A 21,443-nucleotide genomic window follows, 5' to 3' on the forward strand; every position below is an offset into this window, starting at 1 on the left:
ACACCCTTTGCACCAGGGACCCTATTTATCATAATCTGACGTAAGCACTCATCCTGTGATTGAATAATCCTGTAATTTACACAGTAATCACTGACGTGCACAATGACATAGAAATGAAGACGTTCCTCGTGTGGTTCTTTATGGAACCAAAATATTGGAAAAAACTGAACTTTCCACTGTAAGACAGATTAAAAACAGGATTTTTGTCTATAGACTAGATAAATGCACCCACAAGACAGATGGTCTCTAATAGTTTTAATGACATAAAAAAAAGTTTTCACAAGCTAGTAGGTCCAAATATATAACAAAGAATCTGTCTGGTGTGAGCGTGAGTAGGTAGGCAGATAGACCCATCTTTCTCACCAATACAGAGTTTGTGTTCTAAAAATTCATACTTGGCAAAGCAAGAACTTGGATATTACGGATTGAGAGAAAAGCAATAAGTGACATTAAATGTGCTCTAAAAAGCAAGAAATGTAAGTTCACAGTGGGGGAGGGGGTTGATGGCTACAGAAATAGCCTGATGGCTACAGTGGTTCCTGAGAGCATCAGAGCTGGGCAAACTCCAAAAGTAGCAAGGCCTCACTCTCCCACTAGACAAGAGTGGTAAGGAAAGCTATAACCCAAAGCCGTGTTCCTTGTTCCTAGGGATGGGCCGTGGGTGGACAGGGAGGTGGAAATTCCTATAGGCCCTAACGAAGAGTCTTAGGAATGTGCTAGGAGCTAGCTTCCTGCCCTGAAGATGCCCGGGCAGGAGGAAGGGGTCGCCATCTACAGGCTCCATATGGGCACAAACTCACAGATTTTGAAAGGCCAGACCAAGCCAGCCAGGAGCCAGGCCAGATCAGCCTGTCCAGAGCAGACACCAGCTGGGATCCAGAGGACACACACATGAACTCAAGCCCCCTTCTTCCTGCCCCCCTGAGGTCACACCCAGATATCATCATGTGAAAATAAGTTGCGGGAAATAAAGAGGCATTTACCCAAAGACCCAGGCACCCAAGCAAAGCGACTTCAACAGAAAGAGACTGTGTATGTGGTCACATTTAAAATTAACTTCTGCCACCTCCTCTACTCCAAGTAGTGGGAGCACTCAAGGACAATTAAATGTGCTATGAAAAATTTTCTCTAATTTTTTTTTTTTGCTTGCTTCTGAGTGGTAGCATTGAGTGAATTTTCAGCCCTGAAACGTGCATCATCTTAAAATCCCAGGAGGCACGACCACAGTGGGCACCTCACTTTGGTACCCCCAAATATTCATGGCGTTTCTGAGTGGGATTAGGGGAGGTTTTTATTTATTTTCTTTCTGCTCAGCTAGGTTTTCAAAATATTCTGCAATAGATGTACTATCTTTTTTTTTTTTTTTTTTTTTTTTTTATAGGAGTACAAGATTGCTTAGTTTGCGGTCACCCTGGCCAGGCACCTGTTCTCCATCAGCAAACCCCTGCAGCAAGTTGGGAAGGGCAGGCTCACCTGGCAGTGGACAGCCAAGGATCTCCATCCTCATACAGATGCTCCCGTTGTCGAACCAGGACCGTGGATTGATGCGGATGTAGCGGGCCACCATGGGGACGGGCAGCTCGTTGAGGACAGGGATCTCCTTTTCACTGTTTCCTTCAAATACCTACTTAGGCACAAGGGGGAAAAAGGCAAATCTTTTAGAGCTCGCTTATCAAGGGATAAAGGGTAATTCACTCATTCCATAAGATTTCACTGAGGAGCACCCACTGTGTGCAGGGCATTGAGGGGAAAAGAGAAATGACTCAGGCATGGACCCTGCCCTCAGGAAGCCCCCATCTACCAGGGTGGCGGAGAGAGGAGGAGGAGGGAATACTTTGATAATCTGGGTGAAATCTATTAGTACCATGGCAGAGGGACAGCCACAGAGCTCTGGGATTTCAGAAGAAGAAAAGGACCAGGCAGAGCTTTAGGGAGCAGGTGGTATTTGAATTGGCCTTGAAGGAAAACTATTTAGATCTGTGGGATGGGAGGGATTCTAGAGACAAGCAGCAGGAATGACTGGAGAAGCCCAGAGGTGGGCTTCAGAAGGAACAGAGCAACTGGCCCTCTTTTCCTGGAACACAGGGGAAGTGTGTGCAGGGGGTAAGAAAGAGAGAGAAGGTTGAAAGCAGAGATGCCATCAGATTGTGGAAGATTCTGGATACCATGGGAGGAAGGATGTGCTTGAGAAGCTGACAAAGAGGGTGACATGATCATCAGGACTGGCTAATCTGGAGCGAATCATGGAGTGGAAAGATGGATTATTAAAGGAAGTTGGAGAACTGCTGCACCCGAGTAGCTGTGAGGGACGCAGGTATATTGCCTGTGCCACGTGTCCCCCACGGCTGACCTGGGGATTGTGGAAGAAACTGCATCCCAGCAGCTCAGAATTTCACATTAGCTCTACATGGGCCACTTGGCGCTGAGCTTCCGGGCATGGAAGCGGGGCAGGGAGGAGGGGGACATTATCCATCATCGGTTTGAGCTGACACAGCGTCAGCAGACACTGATGGGGTACACATTGCCTCTCTTTGCAGGGACCCACATAGCCGGACACCAAGGGCATGGACAGAGGGAACATGAAACTCACCATGTCTCCAGATCCGTTCTTAACAGTGACCCATGTATGGCTGTCATTGCTCACCATAACCTTGTAGGAGGTCACCCAGTCACTCCTAAAAGAAAATAAAACATCATTGGAACTACACATTTTAAAATGTTCACCTTTGAGGCGCCTGGGTGGCTCAGTCAGTTGAGCATCCAACTCTTGGTTTCGGTTCAGGTCATGATCGCGGGGTCATGGGATCGAGCTGTGCTCAGCGCAGAATCTGCTTAAGACTGTCTCTCCCTCTGCCCCTCCCACACACACACCCCCTGCCTCTCTCTCTCGCTCTCTCTCTCAAATAAATAAATAAATAAATAAATCTTTAATACGTTCACCTCTTCAATGTAGAGGTGCAGCAATAAGGAAGAACAGCGGACCCCTGAACAACACGGGTTTGAACTACAAGGGTCCACTCACACGTGGATTTTTCTTGATAAATACAGGACAGTACTATAAATGTATTTTCTCTCCTTATGACTTTGGAGAGTCAAAAGTTATACACAGATTTTCAACTGTACAGGGTGTTAGTGCCCCTAACCCTTGCATTGTTCAAGGGTCATTGGTCGGTCCCAGCAGTGGACAACATTGGTTCACAGCCTGGCCCCACTGCTCACCCTCCCTGTGGCCTCGGCCAGCTAACTGACCCAACTATGTCACTGTTGATTCATCCATAAAATGAGGATCCTAAAAGCACCAAGCTTAAAGGATTAACGTGAGCGTTCGGTGGTTTAATACTCCTTAAACACTTAGGACAGTGCGTGGTACCAAGTAAGTCCTGCACGCTGGTCACACATAAAGATCTACAGACACTTACATATTTCTTTATATTTACATCGCACACGGGAATAGAGTTCCATGCAGAAAAGTAACCTCAGTAAAAATTGCAGTTGGTCTAGAAATTTCATTTGGAAAATGATTTGGGAACATAAGAAACTAGATGCCACCAACCAAAAAAATAACAGCTTGCCTGTCTAGGAGACACTGGGCTTCTCCTTGGCTGTCACAGCCATGCAGACAATCCCCCCGCCCCCAGTGATAATCCAGCGCTAGCTGGGCCCAACGCCAGACCCACCATCATGTCCTGCTGCAGAGAAATCTCTGAGGTGACAACAGCCATGAATGGACTTCCCAGAGTGGGGGTCAATCTGATAGGCCATATCAAAAAAACAACATGGGGAAAACACATTTTGGTCTCTCAGCCTCAGCTGTTCATAACATTAACTGTTAACCAATATAGAAGATTCTTTCGGAGCATCATCCTTTTTAATTTTTAAAATACTGGAACGAAACACCAATTCAGTAATCCTTTAGAACATTCTGCCAGCTGAAGCACTTGGAGTCCTTCTTTTCCTACTGTGAAATCTCCTTGGATTCAGGATCCAGATATATCCCAATACGGTTCTGAGTTTCTGAATCAGCACGGCCTAGTAAAGTTCATTTAGAAAGATGAGCTGCTTTTCTTCATTCTGGTTCATCTGACTTGTGAAAATTATTCCTAGGTGCTTTAATAGATGCTTGGAAACAAACCCTCCCCTCGAGCCTCCTCTCTTCTCTCTCCTCCTTACCAGCTTTGTCTGAATCCCCGCCAGATGCTGGAAGCTGTCAAACAACATGTTCCCCCTGGGAGGGTGAAGGCTGAGCCCACGCCTGCAGACCGAGATGCATCCAGCGCACCTTCTGAACGGCACCTAGGCACAGCGCATGTCCTCTGCACTGGAAAATATCCTCACCCCAAATACCAACCTGTGTCCCACATTCAAATAATCTCTAAAGACCTTGCAACTGCAGTCCCTTGTGCGGTCCGTTGGTCTGTGTGCCTGTGACGCCCCACAGTGATCTGGCAAGGCAGCCTGCCGAGCTGGGGGCCCATCCCACCCGCAGAGATGGAGGTGATAGCCTTAGGAAGCCTCTCGGTCAAGAGATACACATAATAAGAGAGGGATAGAAAGAAAAATTAAAATAAGCTGTCCAAAGAAAGGGGGAGAAAAAAAACCAAAGAAATGAAAATCAAGTAATTTCTCAAACTTAAACGTGGACAAATCCACTACTTAGGTTTGAAGGGCAATTAACTGTTTACGTGGTTCTGACCTCCACTCTGGACTGCAGACCTCCGTCCCTCGCTCTGTCTGCCTGACCTCTCGCCACTTCTCATGTCCCAGCAACATCTCCTATTTACCCCACCCCAACCGATGGGTGCATGGCTCCTGCTCTCCATCCTGACCTGGGCCAGACCGAGCTCCTGCCTCAGAAAATGTACTGGCATCCCCCCAGGGGAACAAAATCCCAGGGTCCTCCGTGATACCCCACTTTCTCTGCACCCCCCACACCTCCATTGAGACCATCACCAAATTCTGTCAATGTCACCTCCCACATTTTTCTGGAATCTACCCAACCCCTTCCATCTTCACTGCCACCACCCCAGCCCATTCTCTCGGGCCAGGACTGCTGCAGGTCCCTCTAATTGGTCTCCTGGCATTTAAGCTGCCTCCCAATCTATCCTGCAGTTAGAGACTGGTTTTTCTAATGAAGTATTATCATGTCACCACCTGCTTAAAATACCACTCCTCTCTGGTAGTAAGACCAAAATCCTCATCACATTCTATAAGACTCTTGCTTACCTTTTGTTTTCTGGGCTCTTTCTTTCAATTCCTGATAATGATTATACTCTCTTGTCTCAGGGCCTTTGCACATACTGTTTTCATCTTCCTCCTCTCCCATCCTGTCTGCCTCTAAATCATTCAGACCTCAAACCTTATCAGATAAGGCAGGTCTAATTCTCCATTTTAGCCAATTTCTTTTCTTATATGTTCCTTTCTTTCATAGTTTAGTTCCACTTATAATTTTATACCCCTTTCTAGAATTATCTGATAGTGTCTTTATCTCCCACTGGGAGTTGAAGCATCTCATAGATGGAGGAAGAAGAGATCATGGCACTTTGGAGGATGCAAAAGGAAGCTGGTGTTCCTGGAGGGCAGAGCGAGGGACAAGGCAGGACAAACGGGGCTGGGTGGGCTATGCAGACCATTTGATGGGAGTGAAACTTCCTCTGCCAAGCAATAGGGGGCTGGCCCCCTTGCAGTCCACCAAGCATGGTCAAAAGTACCTCAAGACCAATTAGAAAGTCTCCTCCACTTCCAAAATTTCTACCTTAACAGAACGTTTGAAAACCAGAGATGACCTTAGTGTCTCCCATTTACTCCCATCTACTCTAACCAACTCTCCTTTCTACCACCTTTCTACCGCTCCTGCTGGAATGAAAGTGATGGCAGAGGTCCTCCTGCCACAGGTTTATGCATAAACAGCCTTTGTTCATTTTGTCTCAGGCTTAGTTTTGTCTTTGACAATTCATACTGTTGCCCATATTATGATTTTTTTCATTCTCATTGCTGTCTAGTATTCCACCCAAAGAATGGACACTTGGTCCATTTTACTACTAATGAGCATCTGAGTAGTTTTCAGTTTGGGCTGTTATGAACAGCGGTTCTATGAATATTCTTGTATGTATCTTTTGGTGAATTTATACAAAATTCTGTTTGGTGTGATCATAGGGTCCCAGGATACAGATGTGTTCAGAGGTAGTAGCTTTCCAAAGTAACTAACTACTTACACTCAAACAAGCAATGTATGAGAGTTCTGGTTGCTCCACATTCCTGTCAACACTCGGTATTTTCTTCCTTTTTCATTTTAGCTATTCTGATGGGTGTGCCCTGTTATTTCATGGTGATTTTTATTTTAATGTCCTGGATGACTAATGAAGTTTGACATGTTGTATGTTTATTGGGCATCTGAATATCATCTTCTGTGAAATGCTTATTCAAAATTTCCCCCCTTTTTAATTAAATTGTCTTTCTTATTTTGATTTGTAAGAGCTCTTTATATATCCTAGATAGGAGTTTTTTGTTGAGTATATGGATTGCTAATATCTTCTCCAGTTTGCATCCTCTTTTTCATTCTCTTTGTGGTATCTTTTTTTAAATTTTATTTATTTATTTGAGAGAAAGACAGAGAGAGAGAGCATGCACATGTGGGGGTAGGAGTAGAGGGAGAAGCAGACTCCCCACTGAGCAGGGAGCCCAATGTGGGGCTCAACCCCAAGACCCTGAGATCATGACCTGAGCTGAAGGCAGACGCCAAATCGAATGAGCCACCCAGGCACCCCATCTTTGTGGTATTTTTTAATAAACAGAACATCTTAATCTTTACATAGGCCAATTAACCTTTGTTTTCTTTACAGTTTTCAGTATTTGTGCCCTTTTCAATACATTTTTGCCTACTCCAAGATCATAAAGATATTCTCCTAGGCATTCTTCTAAAAGCTTTATTGCTTTACCTTTTAATTTAGATCTGTAGCCCACAAAGAGTTGACTATTATATGGTGTAGGTAGGGGTCAAGATACATTTTTTTCTATAAGGGCTTTCAAGTGACCTAGAACCATTTATATGATTATTTTTCTACAGCACATCAGTGACACATTTGCTATAGATCATGTGGTAGGCATGTTTCTTGATGCTCTATTCTCTTCCATTGGTCTATTTCCTATCGGTGCTAAACCCATCCTGTCTTGATTTCTATAGCCTTATAGTAAGTCTTTATATCTGGTAGTGTACATTTTCCTATTTTGTTTTTGCTTTTCACAGTTCCCTGGACTATTCCTGGCCCTTTGTGTTCCCATATAAATTTTAGAATCACCTCGTCAATTTCCAAAACAAGGATCTTTGGATTTTAATTGAGATGGCACTAAATATATAGGTCAGTTTTAAGGGAATCAAGATATTTCAATATTAAGTCTCCTAATCCATAAACATGGTATATTCCTCTATTTATTTAGGCCTTATTTTACTTATCTTTTGCTGGATTTATTCCTAAGTAGCTGATGTTTTTGATGATTTTATAAATGATATTACTTTAAATATTTTCTCCTTGTTTGTTGCTAGTATGTAGAAATACAAATGCTTTTTGTATGTTGATTTTATAGCCAACTACTTCACTGATTCATTCATTAATTCTAATAGTCTGGGATTCCTTTGGATGTTGTTAAGGACATGCCAATGTCATCTGAGCACTATGACAGTTCTGCTTCTTTATTTCCAAATGTTAAGTCTATTATTTCTTTTTCTTGCCTTATTTGTTACACTGGTTAGGATCTCCAATTCAACACTGAAAGAAGTGGTACTAATAGCTATCCTTGTCTGATTCCTGAGATTGAAGGAAAGGTTTAGGTATTCCACCACTGGGTAAGATATTTCCTGTAAGGTTTTCCCTTTGTTTCTTTGTTTTTATTTTAATGAAGTATGAGTTCTTTATTTTTCAAATAACAAGAAAATCTGGATGTTTGCAGCTGCTCGGACTTACTCAGCTGGCTGATTTGTGCCAGAGTCAACATCAATAGACATTCATTTGTCATATTTGTTATCTCAGAGCCCTAAGAGAATGTTCACAAGAGGACTCGGTGTACATTCATTTTTCCATATTGTTTCAGAGTTCTAAGAAGACACCCTTCTACGTTCATTTTCCATACTTGTCTCAGAGTTCTAAGAAAACATCAAGCTATACTCATTTTTCACACTTATTGTCTTTGGGTTGTAATATAGTTACTGCAGCTCCATATCATGTCCATGTTCAGAAAACACTGGATAAAGTCTTTCGGTTTCTATCCAACTACTTTCTAATGATTTAATAGGACAATGTGCAATTCCTGTTGTTTGGGCTTTCTTTAACATTATTAAAACTTACAGTTCTTGAAATGAGTCCGTACACACAAACTTTGGACCCACTGCAGAAGCTCTAAGCAGATGCTACAGTATGGGCCCTGGGGCCCCTCACTGCAAGGAGCTTGACTATACCATAGGTTTTTTTACAGATTTTTTTTTTTTTCAGATTAAGGAAGTTATTATTTATTCCTAACTTAAAAGGAGTTTTTTTCTTTTAAACACAAATGACTATAGAATTTTCTCAGATGTCTTTTCCGCATGTATCAGAGTGTTCATATGATTTTTCTCTTTAGTCCTGTTTAGGTGGTGAATTACAGTGTTTGATTACAATTGTGGCTAAAACACCCTTATATTCCTGGAGTAAATTCCATTCAGTGGTGATACATGATCCTTTTTATATACTGCTGGACTCAATTTAGTAATATATTGCTTATTTTTTGTATCTATGTTCATGAAAAAAATTTTCCATAATTTTGCTTTTTGTAATGTCTTCATCAGATTTTGATATCAAGGTTATGCTAACTCATAGTTGGGAAATGCTTCCCTGTTTCCATTCTCTGTATTTTTTTTTAAGTGCCATTTCATTCTCAAATGTTTGGAGGAATTCAATCAAACTTTCTGAAATTAAGAGGTTTTGGGGGGAAAATATTTGATAATGAACTGATATTTTTAGTAGATATTAGACTACTCTGATATTCTATTTCTTCTTCTGTCAGTTTTAGTAACTTGTGCTTTTTGAAGAATTATTGCATTTCAACTATTTTCAATGTTATTGGCATAAACCTGTTCTTAGAATTACTTTATTGTCTTCCTAATGTCTGTAGCATTTTTAGTGATTCTCCCTTTTACAATTTTGATGTTGATAGTTGATTTTTTTTTCTTTTCCTAATCAGCCAAGAGTTTATTAATTTTATTAATATTTTCAAAGAATCAACTTTTGGCTTTGTTTACCCTATTATGTGTTTCCTATAGGAACCATATAAAACCGTATGTATCTCCTGTTAGGCACCATATGACCCATATGAAACAATCATTTTTACAGATCAAAATGGTTGACTACCAGAAATTTCCTAAGATGCAAACTAATATTTTATTAATTTCTACTCTTATCTTTACTGTTTTCTTCTTGGTACATTCTTTAGGTTTGATTTGCTGTTCATTTTGTATAGTTCCTTAAGACCATTAATTTTCAGTCTTCAATCCTAATATATGCATTTAAGTTAAAGTTCTTTCTGGGCATTGCTTTAGCTACATGCCATAATTTTATATGTCATATCTTCATTATCATTTAGTTCAAAATATTAATTCCAGTTGTGATTTCTCCTTTAACCATGGACTACTTAGGAGTATAATTTTAAATTTACAGGTGTGGGGGCTTTTCCAGTTTTGTTTTTATTACTGATTTCTAGTTTAACTCCATCATGGACAGAGAACAAACTTTGAATCACGTCAATCTTTTGACATTTGTTGAGACGTCCTTTATGGCTCAGCATATGGTCAATTTGGACTAATGTTCCAGTGCACTTAAAACCATTGTCAGTTCTGTAATTATGGTGTGCAGTGTTCCACATATAAAATTTTGATCAAATGTACTAATTGTGTTATTCACATCTTCTGTATACTTGATGAGTCTGTGTCTGCTTATTCTATTGGCTATGGAAAGAGGTATGTAAAAGAGTATCAATCTGACTGTGAATTTATCTGTTTCTCCTTCTAGTTCTCTGAACCTTTGCCATAAATATATAAAAAATGTAGCTATGCTATTGAGTGCATACAGATTTAAGACTGTCATATAGTACTAGTAAATTGACTCTTTTATGGTTAAAAAATTTCTCTTTTTTATTTCTATCAATGTTTCTTGCCTTAAAGTCAACTCTGTCTGATATTAGGATAGCTAACCTGTTTTATTTTGGTTAGGATATATGTATTTCTTTCCATTCTTTTACATTTAACCTTCTGTCTCCTTAAAATTTAAACTATGTCTCCTGTAAATAGCATGTAGTTTAGTTTTATGAGGTTTCTTCTTTAAGTACAGTATGATCATATTATTCTTCTCCTGGAGATTGTAGTTCATTTAAAGGTAATGTAATCAGTGTTATATTTGGATTTATATCTATCATCTTATTATTTTTTTTCTATTTGACCCATCTGTTTCATTTCCCTTTCTCTTTTTTTTACATTTTTATTTGATAATCAAATATCCTTATTATTCTATTTTCTCTTTATTAACTTACTAGTTATACACTCACATTATTCTTTTCATAATTACCTTAAATATTTCAATAGTATCCTTAAGTTTCTAGTCTTATTCAAATTATAATTCTACCACTTCCATTATAATACTAGACCCATCCAATACTTTAAGTCCATTTACCTCTCTATCTTTTGCATTATTTTGGAACTCAATTTTAATTTTTAATTCTAGATATATTTTTTAGTGTTAATATTCATATTAAGTATATTTATAGTTAATATTTAATTCATTTTTATTCTATATATTTTTTAAATTTTGTAGCAAATTACTATTGTTTCATACAGTTAATATCCATAAGCCTACTTACCATTTCTGGTATTCTTTTTTTTAAGATTTTATTTATTTATTTGAGAGAGAGAGAGAGAAGGAGGGAGAAGGAGAGAGAATCTGAAGCAGAATCCATTCTGAGCATGGAGCCCAATGTGGGGCTCGATCCCACAACCCTGAGATCATGACCTGAGCTGAAATCAAGAGTCCAAAGTTTAACTGACTGAGCCACCCAGGTGCCCCACCTTTTCTGGTATTCTTCATTTATTTTTGCATTTCCGTATTTCCATCTGGATCATTTTCTTTCTGCTTGGAGAACTCCCTTAGATATTTATTTTTAATCAGGTATGCTGGCAATAAATGTTTTCAGTCCTTATTGTCTGAACATGGCTTTATTTCTTCTTCATTTTTGAATGATATTCTTGCTGGCAATTCTAGGTTGACATTTATTTTCTTTCAGTACTTTAAAAATTTGACTTACTGGCTTCTGATGCATTGTTTTATTTACACACACAACTTGAAGCTACTGTTATGGCATTTAGTAAATGTACAGTAAGAGTATGAGTAGGGAAGTGAGTTCTAAGCATTTGAGCTCAAATCCAGCTTTGTCATTTACTAACTCTATAAACTTGACAAACTGCCAAACCTTCTGAAAATAATGATACCTACAAGGAGGTCATAGGTTAATTTATAGATTGAGAGATGTATTAGTATAGTGGTTAAGACCTCACTCAGGCTTTGAGGTCAAGAAGCCCAAACTAAAATCCTAGCTCTTCCTTACTAGCTGTGACCTGTATGAGAGTTATGTAACCTCTGAGCTCCAGCTGCGACAAGGTAACAACTCTATGTCTTTGTACAGTGAATGCAGACTGAATGAGGTAATGCACAGAGGGTCTGAGCATAGCGCCTGGAACATAGTAATTGATCCATAAACCTAAGCTCTTAAGAAGAATGACACTATCGTAATGAAGACAATGTCAAATGCTATACAACATACAGGACTGCAGTTGAACTGTAAACTTAATTCAGGTGTTCCTCCAGACACTTCCAGGAAGTGACTAATCCTCCAGCTTAACCCTTTGCACCCCAGTAATGGTAACAATCTGACACAACCATAAAGAAATTAAGAATTAATTAAATCTTAATTAAAATTAAGAAGGTTGATAATCCAGGATGACAGAAGAAGGATTTGGGCCAATCAGTAATGCTGTAGTAGGACTGAATTTTGCCTGAAAGTTCTATCCACGTGAAAACATTGTGGAATGTGTTAAGTCCTGCTCCTCAGCCTGCAGCTACTGTATTACAAATATCATGCCAGCCTCGGAAAAAACAAAGATAAATTATATATGATCTCTTTACTCAAGGGTTTTAGAGGTTAATGAGGAAGACAGGGAGGTAAGCTGGACATTTGAAGAGAATATGATTAAGTGTTATGATGAGGCCAGTGGTGGAGGGAGAGAGGAAGGGTGTGTGGCTTAGAGGAATGAAAAGGGGGGGCAGGCTAGTGAGTGCTCCTACTCCCTATCTAACACAAAAGCTGCATATTTTATTCTTTTGTCACAGGCACATCCATTGTTATTACAGAGCCAGCTTCGAAGCTCTTGGAGCTATAATGTCCATGTTTTCTGGCCTCTTAATCCTTGGGGAAGGTTTGAAATTCACAGCACTTTGTGGCTTTTTTCCACTTGCCTCGGAGAGATTTTTCCACATCACAAAACCACCTTGACATTTAATTCTCTGTGACTGGAGATTTCAACTCAAAGCAATGCAGCCCAAGTAAAGAAGCATTTGTGTCAAAGACTTCCTGACTGCAGAAAGAGGGAGGGGACTCTCCTCTGGGCTCCAGCCAGCTTCCTCACTTAAAACAAACAAACAAACAAACAAATAAATAAATAAATAACAACCAAACCAAAACAAAAAGCAAAAATCCTAATCTTGTATGAGATTAGCACACTCCCTACCAATTCAGCCTTCCTTCAGATCAGGAAAATAGGGAAGGAGGGCTAAAAAAAAAAAAAAAATTGGAACACATCCAGATATTTTACTGCCTGACGTTGCTTTGGTTTATTTTTTTTTTTTTAAGATTTTATTTATTTATTTGAGAGAGACAGAGAGAGCACATGGCGGGGGTAGGGTCAGAGGGAGAAGCAGACTCCCTGCTGAGCAGGGAGCCCGATGCGGGACTCGATCCTGGGACTCGAGGATCATGACCTGAGCCGAAGGCAGTCGCTTAACCAACTGAGCCACCCAGGTGCCCTGACGTTGCTTTGGTTTAAATAAAAACCAAGAATGCCCCCCACCAACAAAATGGCAGACTAAATGCTTGTCAAGCCTTCTGCTACAATACAACTGGATCCTGGTTACACACAAAACAAAGGAATGTTTTAAACCATCAGTGGGCTTGCAAGCAAGTAAAGGAAATCTCCAAGGAAAAGAAAGAGCTGAGGAGAGGGGGGGTTGCCTTAGGGAAAAATGCAGATGCACGTAACAGTGCTGGGATCAAAACACAAAGCCTACAACAACAAAAGTTAGAGAAGTTGAACCAGGGACTTTTCCTTGGACCCTTAAAGGGGATTGAAATGGTCTTAGAACCGTAGTGTCTGCTTGGCTCCCCAAAGAAGCAAACACAAATCCTCTCTAAAGAAGAGTCTTCAGTTTAAGCTCTCAGAGGTTTTGCTAAATTCAATCACATGAGAGCTCAAATTTTTAAAAACCATGAAACACACACGAATATATTCTCCATGAGAAAGAAACAGCAACAAATTTAAATCCTGAAGAACTTAACTGTCTACAAGGAAAACTCAAAAGAAACTACAAAAATAATTATATTTGCTAAGATAGTTCAGCAAGGTGACTGGATATAGGGCTACTATACAAAACTCATTACAGTTCTATACACCAGCAGCCAAAAATCAGGTACTTAGAGATAAAATGAACAAAAGACGTGTAAGACATTTACAGAGAAGACTTCATTAAAAGACATTTTAAAGGATATAAATAAGTGGAGATCCATACCATGTTTGTGGATAGAAAAATATTGTAAACAAGTCAATTCTCACCAAAAATCCCAATAGCATATTAAAGAAATTTGACAAACTGATCCTAAAATTTATATGGAGGAAAATAATCAAGATACTTTATGAAAAGAAGAAACAGTGGAGGGAACTGTCCTATCAAGATATTAGAACTTATTTTAAAGAGCTTTAGTAAGATATTGTGATAATGATGGACATACAGACAAATTTATAAATGGAACAAAATTGAGAGCCCAGAAACAGACCCATGCACATATATAAACTTGATAGAGATGTCTTGCATATCAGCAGGAAATAAATGAACTGTTAAATAAATGGTCTCAAGGCAACTGGATACTAATATTAAAGGAAACTGAAATTGGACCTTATGTTTCACATCTTTCACAAAAATCACTACTGAATTGATAAACTATTTTAAAAACTTAAAACTTAAAAAAGGTAAAGAATATATAGGAGAATTACCTCATAACCATGAGGTATGTAAGGATCTTATATATAAGACACAATCATCAGTCTAGCCATAAAAGACAAATAAATTGAGCTACATTAAAATTAAAAACTTTTAGGGACATCTGGGTGGCTCAGTCAGTTAAGCTTCCGACTCTTGATTTTGGCTCAGGTCCTGATATCAGGGTTGTGAGATTGAGCCCCGTGTGGGGTTCCGTGCTGAGTGTGGAGCCTGCTTAAGATTCTCTTTCTCCCTGGGGCGCCTGGGTGGCTCAGTTGGTTAAGCGACTGCCTTTGGCTCAGGTCATGATCCTGGAGTCCCGAGATCGAGTCCCGCATCGGGCTCCCCGCTCAGCGGGGAGTCTGCTTCTCCCTCTGACCCTCCCCCCTCTCATGTACACTCTCTCTCTCATTCTCGCTCTCACAAATAAATAAATAAATCTTTAAAAAAAAAAAAAGATTCTCTTTCTCCCTCTCCCTCTGCCCCTCCCCGCCACTTGCAAGCTCATGTGCACACTCTTTCTTTCTCCCTTTAAAAAATAAAAGTTAAAAACAATTAAAATCAAACCAAAAAAATTAAAAAGTTTTACTTTTCAAAAGACATCATAAAGAAATCAGTGGTGAGGATGTGGAGCAACTCTAAAACGCCACTGGAGAAAGAGAGGATACTCAGATAGCCACTCTGGAAAACAATTCGTCACATCTGCATACTTTTCAACTCAGACATTCTATTCCTAAATATAGATCATGGAGATTTCCTTGTACACGTGCTCCAGGAGACAGATACAAGAATGTAAAGAGCAACATTATTTTTAAGAGCAAAAAAAAAAAAATAATCAACTAAACTAATGAAAAGTTGAAAAGGGAGAAATCCAGTCTACATCAAGGAAGAGTGGATAAATGGCATATTCACAGAGTTAAATAATACAAATGAATGAATCACAAATACAGGCAACAACATGGATGATCCTTGAAGCATAATGTTGAGTGAAAAAAGCCAAGTTCCAAAAGCTACTTAAAGTATAAAATCATTTTTGTAAAGCTCAAAACAAGAAAGAGAATTTTTTTTGCATGTGTGATACACAGTGATAAGACTGTTTTTAAAGGAAATGACGAACTCCTCAGAAGGAGAATGGTTCCACTCCTGGGAAGAAGAACATAGATGGATTAGGAAAGAGCACATAGATAATTTCTGTATTATTGGCATAAGTGGGTTCATGAGTGTTGGTTTCACTGTAATGCTTAATACCTTGCATTTATATATATTACATCAGTTCTTTTGTATCTATCAAATATTACATACTGAGAAAGCTAAAACATTTATCTAATGTTGTATAATAGGTTTCTACACGGTTAAATGTCACAATCATCTCCTGTGAAGGGATGTATGTGAAGACACCACATTCACCTCTTAACGGACATATTTTAAGAAAAAAAATAAAATCTGTGCCCTTGTAATTTCATACAAATACAATGTTTTCTTTCTTGAAAGAGCAACTATATTAGCATTTCCTAATAAGAGTTCATATGGCACTTCAGTTTATAAAGTGCCTCCACACACAGGATCTTACTTTATCTAAGAAGAACAAGCCAAGTTTGTCATGAAGGATGTAGCTGCTAACTGGGCTGGTCAGGAGGAAAGGGTCAGATCACTTGTATTCCTGTTTCTCCAAACCTGGATGTTCCCACCTCCCATCCTTCGATCTTCCTCATACTCCTTTTTTCCCTAGGCTCTACCTACAGGATTTCAGCATCCCCAGATCAATCACCAAATGTTTGGGGTATTTACACAAGTTCTCTGGAGCTGTACATTGATGCATAGTAACTGCTCTCAGTCAAAAATGCTTACATCTTAACCCTATAATCAGCATTTCTCAATACTTGCAAATAATCTCACTTTCTGCAAACACAAACACAGGGTGATGTATGGTCACTAAAACAACTTTCAAAACTCAAGAAATTGAACATTAAGAACATGAACTAAACCTGAAATCTATACCTTAAACTTTTCTAATGAATATTATGTAACATCAGTTGTTTTCAGTAAATAAAGAGATGAGAATCTCAAGTATTTGAAGGTGTTCCAAAAATAGTAGTGGCCTATAATTGTATCTGTCTAAACACATTATTTTGTGTGGTCAGCCCTATCATTTTTGGTCAGCCCTATCATATCCTTCTACATGATTACCTTTGGAGATGTTTTAGGCAGCAGGACTCTGCACCTTGGCCACAGCTGCGCAGCCTAATGTGGGTACTCGGCCAATCACAGTACCCTGACGATGTGCCCAGTTGATTTGCCTACACTTGACACTTGACTCAAGTGGGGCCAATACATTCTTCCCTGGGATTCTGGATTTGAAACCAAGATGTAGCTGCAATTACAAGTTGTAAACCTTGGGTGCTGATGGCAGTCCCATTCCCCATCATGTAGCTGGAGAAGCAGAGGCCAGAGGCCAGTCTACAGAGAGAGAACAGTGAGCCAGAAGCACAGGGAAGCTCAAAATCAAGACCCTCAGAGAGAGAGTCCCAACAGTGCTTGGACCCCAGGTTCCAGCCGGAGTTCACAACTTCCACTCCTGCTCTTAAGCTCCCTGAGACACACCGTGTGTCTCAAGGTAGGATTTGGCAATTGTCACCCAAGGAAGTCCTATTCAAAAAGGAACTGAAGGTTCAGTGATCCTCAAATGTGCAGCATGCTAAGTCAGAGGGAGGCAGAGAGGATGAGCCCAGGCTGGGAAGCTAACAACTGTTCTGCAGGGGCAAAGCAGTGAAACTGAGGCCAGCTGTGTTTTGTGATTCAGTCCATAGGTCCAATGAGGCTGGGACAACATAGCCTCGATTAGGATCCTGGAGTGGGTTGGCTACATCTTTTGACTTCAATAAAGTATGTGTCATAAGGGGAGACAACCTCCAGTCCAGAGTTGTACCTGGAAACAGGCAAGGAACAGCAAGGCAAGGGCAAATGTTCTCAGAAATCCCTATTGGCCCCACCAAGCAAATGAGGCCTGCTGAGGGCAGATAATCATGTGCCCGGCCAGCCAGCAGCCAAATTCCCCACTGCAGCTTGAGGAGAGCAGGTGGTTTAGGAAACAGAGATCGCTACCATTACTAGGGATATTTGAGAAGAGCCAAAAGAAACAGGGCAGCCTGGTATCCCAAATCCTATACTTTTAATTGTGCTTTCCAGCAAAACTGAATGTGTAGAAATGGCAGATCAGCATTATCACTATACTATAACATCTGCCATTTGTGAAGATTAAATGAGCTCATATATATACATACATATATATATATGTATATATAGATCAACTCTAGTACTCAGAAACACACCAGATGTACTACAAAAAATCTCATCTTCTTTCTAATGTCCTGATAAAAATAATAGGACCAAGGGGCACCCAGATGGCTCAGTCGGTTAAGTGCCCAACTCTTGATTTTGGCTTAGGTCATGATCTCAGGGTTATGAAATTGAGTCCCATGTCGGGCTTTGCACTGGGCATGGATCCTGCTTAAGATTCTCTCTCTCTCCCTCTCCCTCTGCCCCTCCCTGTGTTCTCTCTCTCAAAAAAATAAAATAAAATAATAATAATAATAGTAATAGCACCAGACAAAGGATATGTAAGCACTAAAGTGGAATAGAGATGTGTGGGTGTCATGCTCTAAGTAATTGGACATAAGCCCTTCCAAGTAAGCTGGGATTTGAGTTTCTGCTCAGGGTGAGCCATGTCTCCATTCTGTAAGGCTCTGTATGCTGGGCAGTGCAAACACGCACACACACATGCACACAACCCTCTAGCAGGCCAAGGGTTACCATGTGAAACAAGGATCAGCGCTCGCTCCAGAATGGCTGCTCCTAAGTGCCCTGCTTTGGGCCTTATGGGCTCTTGTTTTATCTTCCAAAGACTCTGAGAGCTATGAATTTCCTATGACTAATGTAACAAACAATCACAAATTTAGTGGCCTAAAACAACATACATTTATCATCTTACAGTTCTGTCAGATAGAAGTCTCACTGGGCTAAGGTCAAGGTGTCAGCAGGGCTGGTTCCTTTCTGGAGGCTCTAGGAGAGAATCTGTTTCTTTGCCTTGTCCAGCTTGGTCCAGGATCTACTCTCCATCTCTAAGTCCTTCACTTAATCACAACTGCAAAGTCCCCTTTGCCATCTAAGGTAGCACATTCTCACGTTTTAGGGATTAGAATGTGGACGTTCTGTGGGAGGAACATCTGCCTACCACAAGAACCCCACTCTGATCCTAGTTCCATTCTTAGACTCATTCCAGACCCTTTCTCTCTTTCCCTGGGCTTGTGGGTCCCAACATGTCCTACCAACTTGGTCCCAGCAGGATAAAGGTTACCTAATTCTAGGCAATGAATGGGAAGCTGAGGGCTTGGCCAGAAAATGGCAGCCACAGAAATCTAAGTCTAAATCTAAGTCACTGCCCACCCCAACACACCAGTCTCTCTCCAAGAGTGGACAGTAGAGTTCAAACACACACTAAGGAAATTCCTTCCAATCTGACAAATCAATGTTTGACGTCACGGTCCCCTTACCATAGTTACCTGGTGTTTCTCAAAACATCTGGCCTCTTCAACACAATGTCAGAAACACTTCCAGAAAGAGGTGCATTCTGTTTTGTACCCATCATGAGCCCAACTGCCAAGAACAAGTGGGTCATTGCACTGGCCATGGGAGACTTCTGAAAACTCTTCCAAATCCAGCCCAACACTCAATATGCTCTGCTGAGCACTCCAGCAACCGTGCGGGTGTGTCTCCCCTGCACTGGGGAACGCCAACTGGCCCTGGACACTATCACCAGTTGCATCTGACTGTAAAAAGACCCCATGTCCGTGTGTACAACGATGTTTCGCAACTAGGGGTGATTTTGTCCCTCAGGGGACATTTGGCAACATCTAGAGACATTTCTGACTTATGAATGGGGGTTAGGGTGCCAAGTAGGGTGCTACCAGGGGGCCCCCTAGTGGACAGAGGCCAGGAATGCCACAGAACATCCTAAAATGCACAGGGCAGACTCCCTAGCAAAGAGGTCTCCAGCCCAAGGTGCCATCAGTACTGAAGTTTAGAAACCCCAAACTGACAATTCAAAAACACACAGTAATCCTCCATTTGCTTTGTTCAAACCCACTTTGAGGAAGGGGTAAGGGTCACTGGCGATTAATTAGTGAGGAAACTGAGGCACGGAGTTTTCCGGGGCTTACATGACAGTTTACCCAGCGGGATGGGTATCACGTGACACAAGCTTCCTCCACATGCTCCCGTTAATTTGCCTAAATAACAGGAAGGGCTCAGAAACAAACACACGACCCATGAAGAAGGTGGGGACTGTAGTGACCTCAGGGGACACAGCTCAGCCACCTGACAGCCTCGTGCGATAAACAGGTGTTCCGTGAACAGAAACTGGCTTTCTCCAAACATTCTGGACAGCCCCTGGACGGGGTGAACATCGTTTTTCTGCTTACTGGAACTTGTCTTAATAAACTGTGCCAACCTCAGCTCAAACTTTGCTCTTCCTAGCACAGATGCCACCCTCGTTCCCTCATGCACCGAATATTTGTCAGAATAACTCAGGTAGAGGGAGGGTGTGCCGGGCGCTGGGGCAGAGGGAAGCCCAACGCAAACCTGGCTCCTGGCCTCAGAGAGCTTCGTCTGGTGGGGAAGACAGGGACTCTATAACTAATTATACACTTAATTACTGAACTGCAACTGTGACATTATTCAAAGGGGAAACACAGACAGCTTATAAATGGTGGGGGTGGGGATGGGCTGACTTAGTCTAGGGCTGCACAGGGAAGGTGTTCCTGGAGAGGTGGTGTGTGAGCTGAAATATGAAGGATGAAAAGGAGGGAACAAGGTGAAGATTGGTTAGCATTTTAAGCCAGAAGGAAAAAATTAATGCAAGAGATTCAACATGCAAATAATAGTAATTTCAAAAAAACTGGCAGGAGAAATGGGGAGAAGAAGGAGGAGAAGAAGGAGAGGAAAAGGTACAGGAGGAGGAGGAAGAAGAAGAAAAATTAGAATTTCCCCAAACTGAAAAATACGATTTTCCATATTTCCAGGTCATGTCAAGTGCCAGTTACACGGCACATGTTGGGTAGTTTTTAGCATAAGGGATATAGAAAAAACCCTAAAACTTTACTGAGGAAAAATAATTCAAAAAGTTACAAGTATGAGTATCCTCAGACACCTATATTGTAACACCGAAGTGGGCAATGGAAAATGTTTCCACGTAAGGGGTTTCTTTTCAGGATGATGAAAATGCTCTCAAATTGGTTATTGTGATGATACCACAACTCCATGAATATCTTAAACACCAGTGAATTGTGTACACATGAAATGAGTGAATTGTGTACACATGAAATGGGTGAATTATCTCAATAGAGCTGTTAAAAATTGTTAGGGAAAATTATTTCCAAACTACCCATCAAGGGTAAGGCCGACAAAAATGCCTATGCTGACATTCAAGGAATCCAAAATTTTACTTCCCAAGCTCCATTCCCAGAAGACAGATGCCACCAAAATAAATGGAAAAACCGAGAGACATGGGATCTAAGAAACACAGAATACAACTCAGGAGACAGGTGAAGAGAATTCCAGCAGGAGTACTGGCCAGCCAGAGCTCAGCCATGGGCCTGCAGACCAGACAAGCTCAGATCCCAGCAGAGGGCCCATGACTCCAGGAGGGGGATCTCCGGAAAGACAAGAATAAGACTCAATTGCTGATATTATAGATGTATTCGGGGGAGATTTTCAGGTCTATCAGAAAGCTTTGGAATGAATTGGCAATAGGCACTGAGAAAACCAAGGAACCATTAAAAAGAAGTGATTATTACCTCCAGGAAAAGCAAAAAAGCTACAGAGGAAAGTTAGTATAATTATAGTATATCATGTGACTGAGCTATAAATAATGGTTCGGCAATGACCATGATGCAAACATTAAATACTGATTTAGCTAAAATTGATAATATAACTCCTGTGGGAGGATGGGAGGAGACACAGACAGAGACAGAGAAAATGAGTGTGTGTGTGTGTGTACGTGTGTGTGCATTCACATTGGAGGTAAGTCAATAAAAAACATTCTCGGGGCGCCTGGGTGGCTCAGTT

The 21,443-nt window shown here is 40.7% G+C and overlaps 1 protein-coding gene across 4 annotated transcripts in view; it reads right to left on the bottom strand.

Moving 5' to 3' along the window:
• Positions 1-21,443, bottom strand: part of CPXM2 (carboxypeptidase X, M14 family member 2) — a 71,407-nt gene that overhangs the window by 37,831 nt on the left and 12,133 nt on the right. For all 4 annotated transcript variants that reach the window (XR_004301688.1, XM_032423244.1, XM_032423245.1 and 1 more), the window contains 2 exons: positions 2,591-2,675; positions 1,474-1,624 (listed from right to left, as the gene is read on the bottom strand). Coding sequence is in view for 3 of the 4 variants with exons in the window: in XM_032423244.1 (XP_032279135.1) it covers positions 1,474-1,624; positions 2,591-2,675 (236 nt within the window). In the remaining variant the exon portion in view is untranslated. The remainder of the gene's footprint in view (positions 1-1,473; positions 1,625-2,590; positions 2,676-21,443) is intronic.

This window comes from Phoca vitulina, unplaced genomic scaffold (genome assembly GCF_004348235.1).
Source record: "Phoca vitulina isolate PV1807 unplaced genomic scaffold, GSC_HSeal_1.0 scaffold28, whole genome shotgun sequence".
Taxonomy (NCBI): Eukaryota; Metazoa; Chordata; class Mammalia; order Carnivora; family Phocidae; genus Phoca; species Phoca vitulina.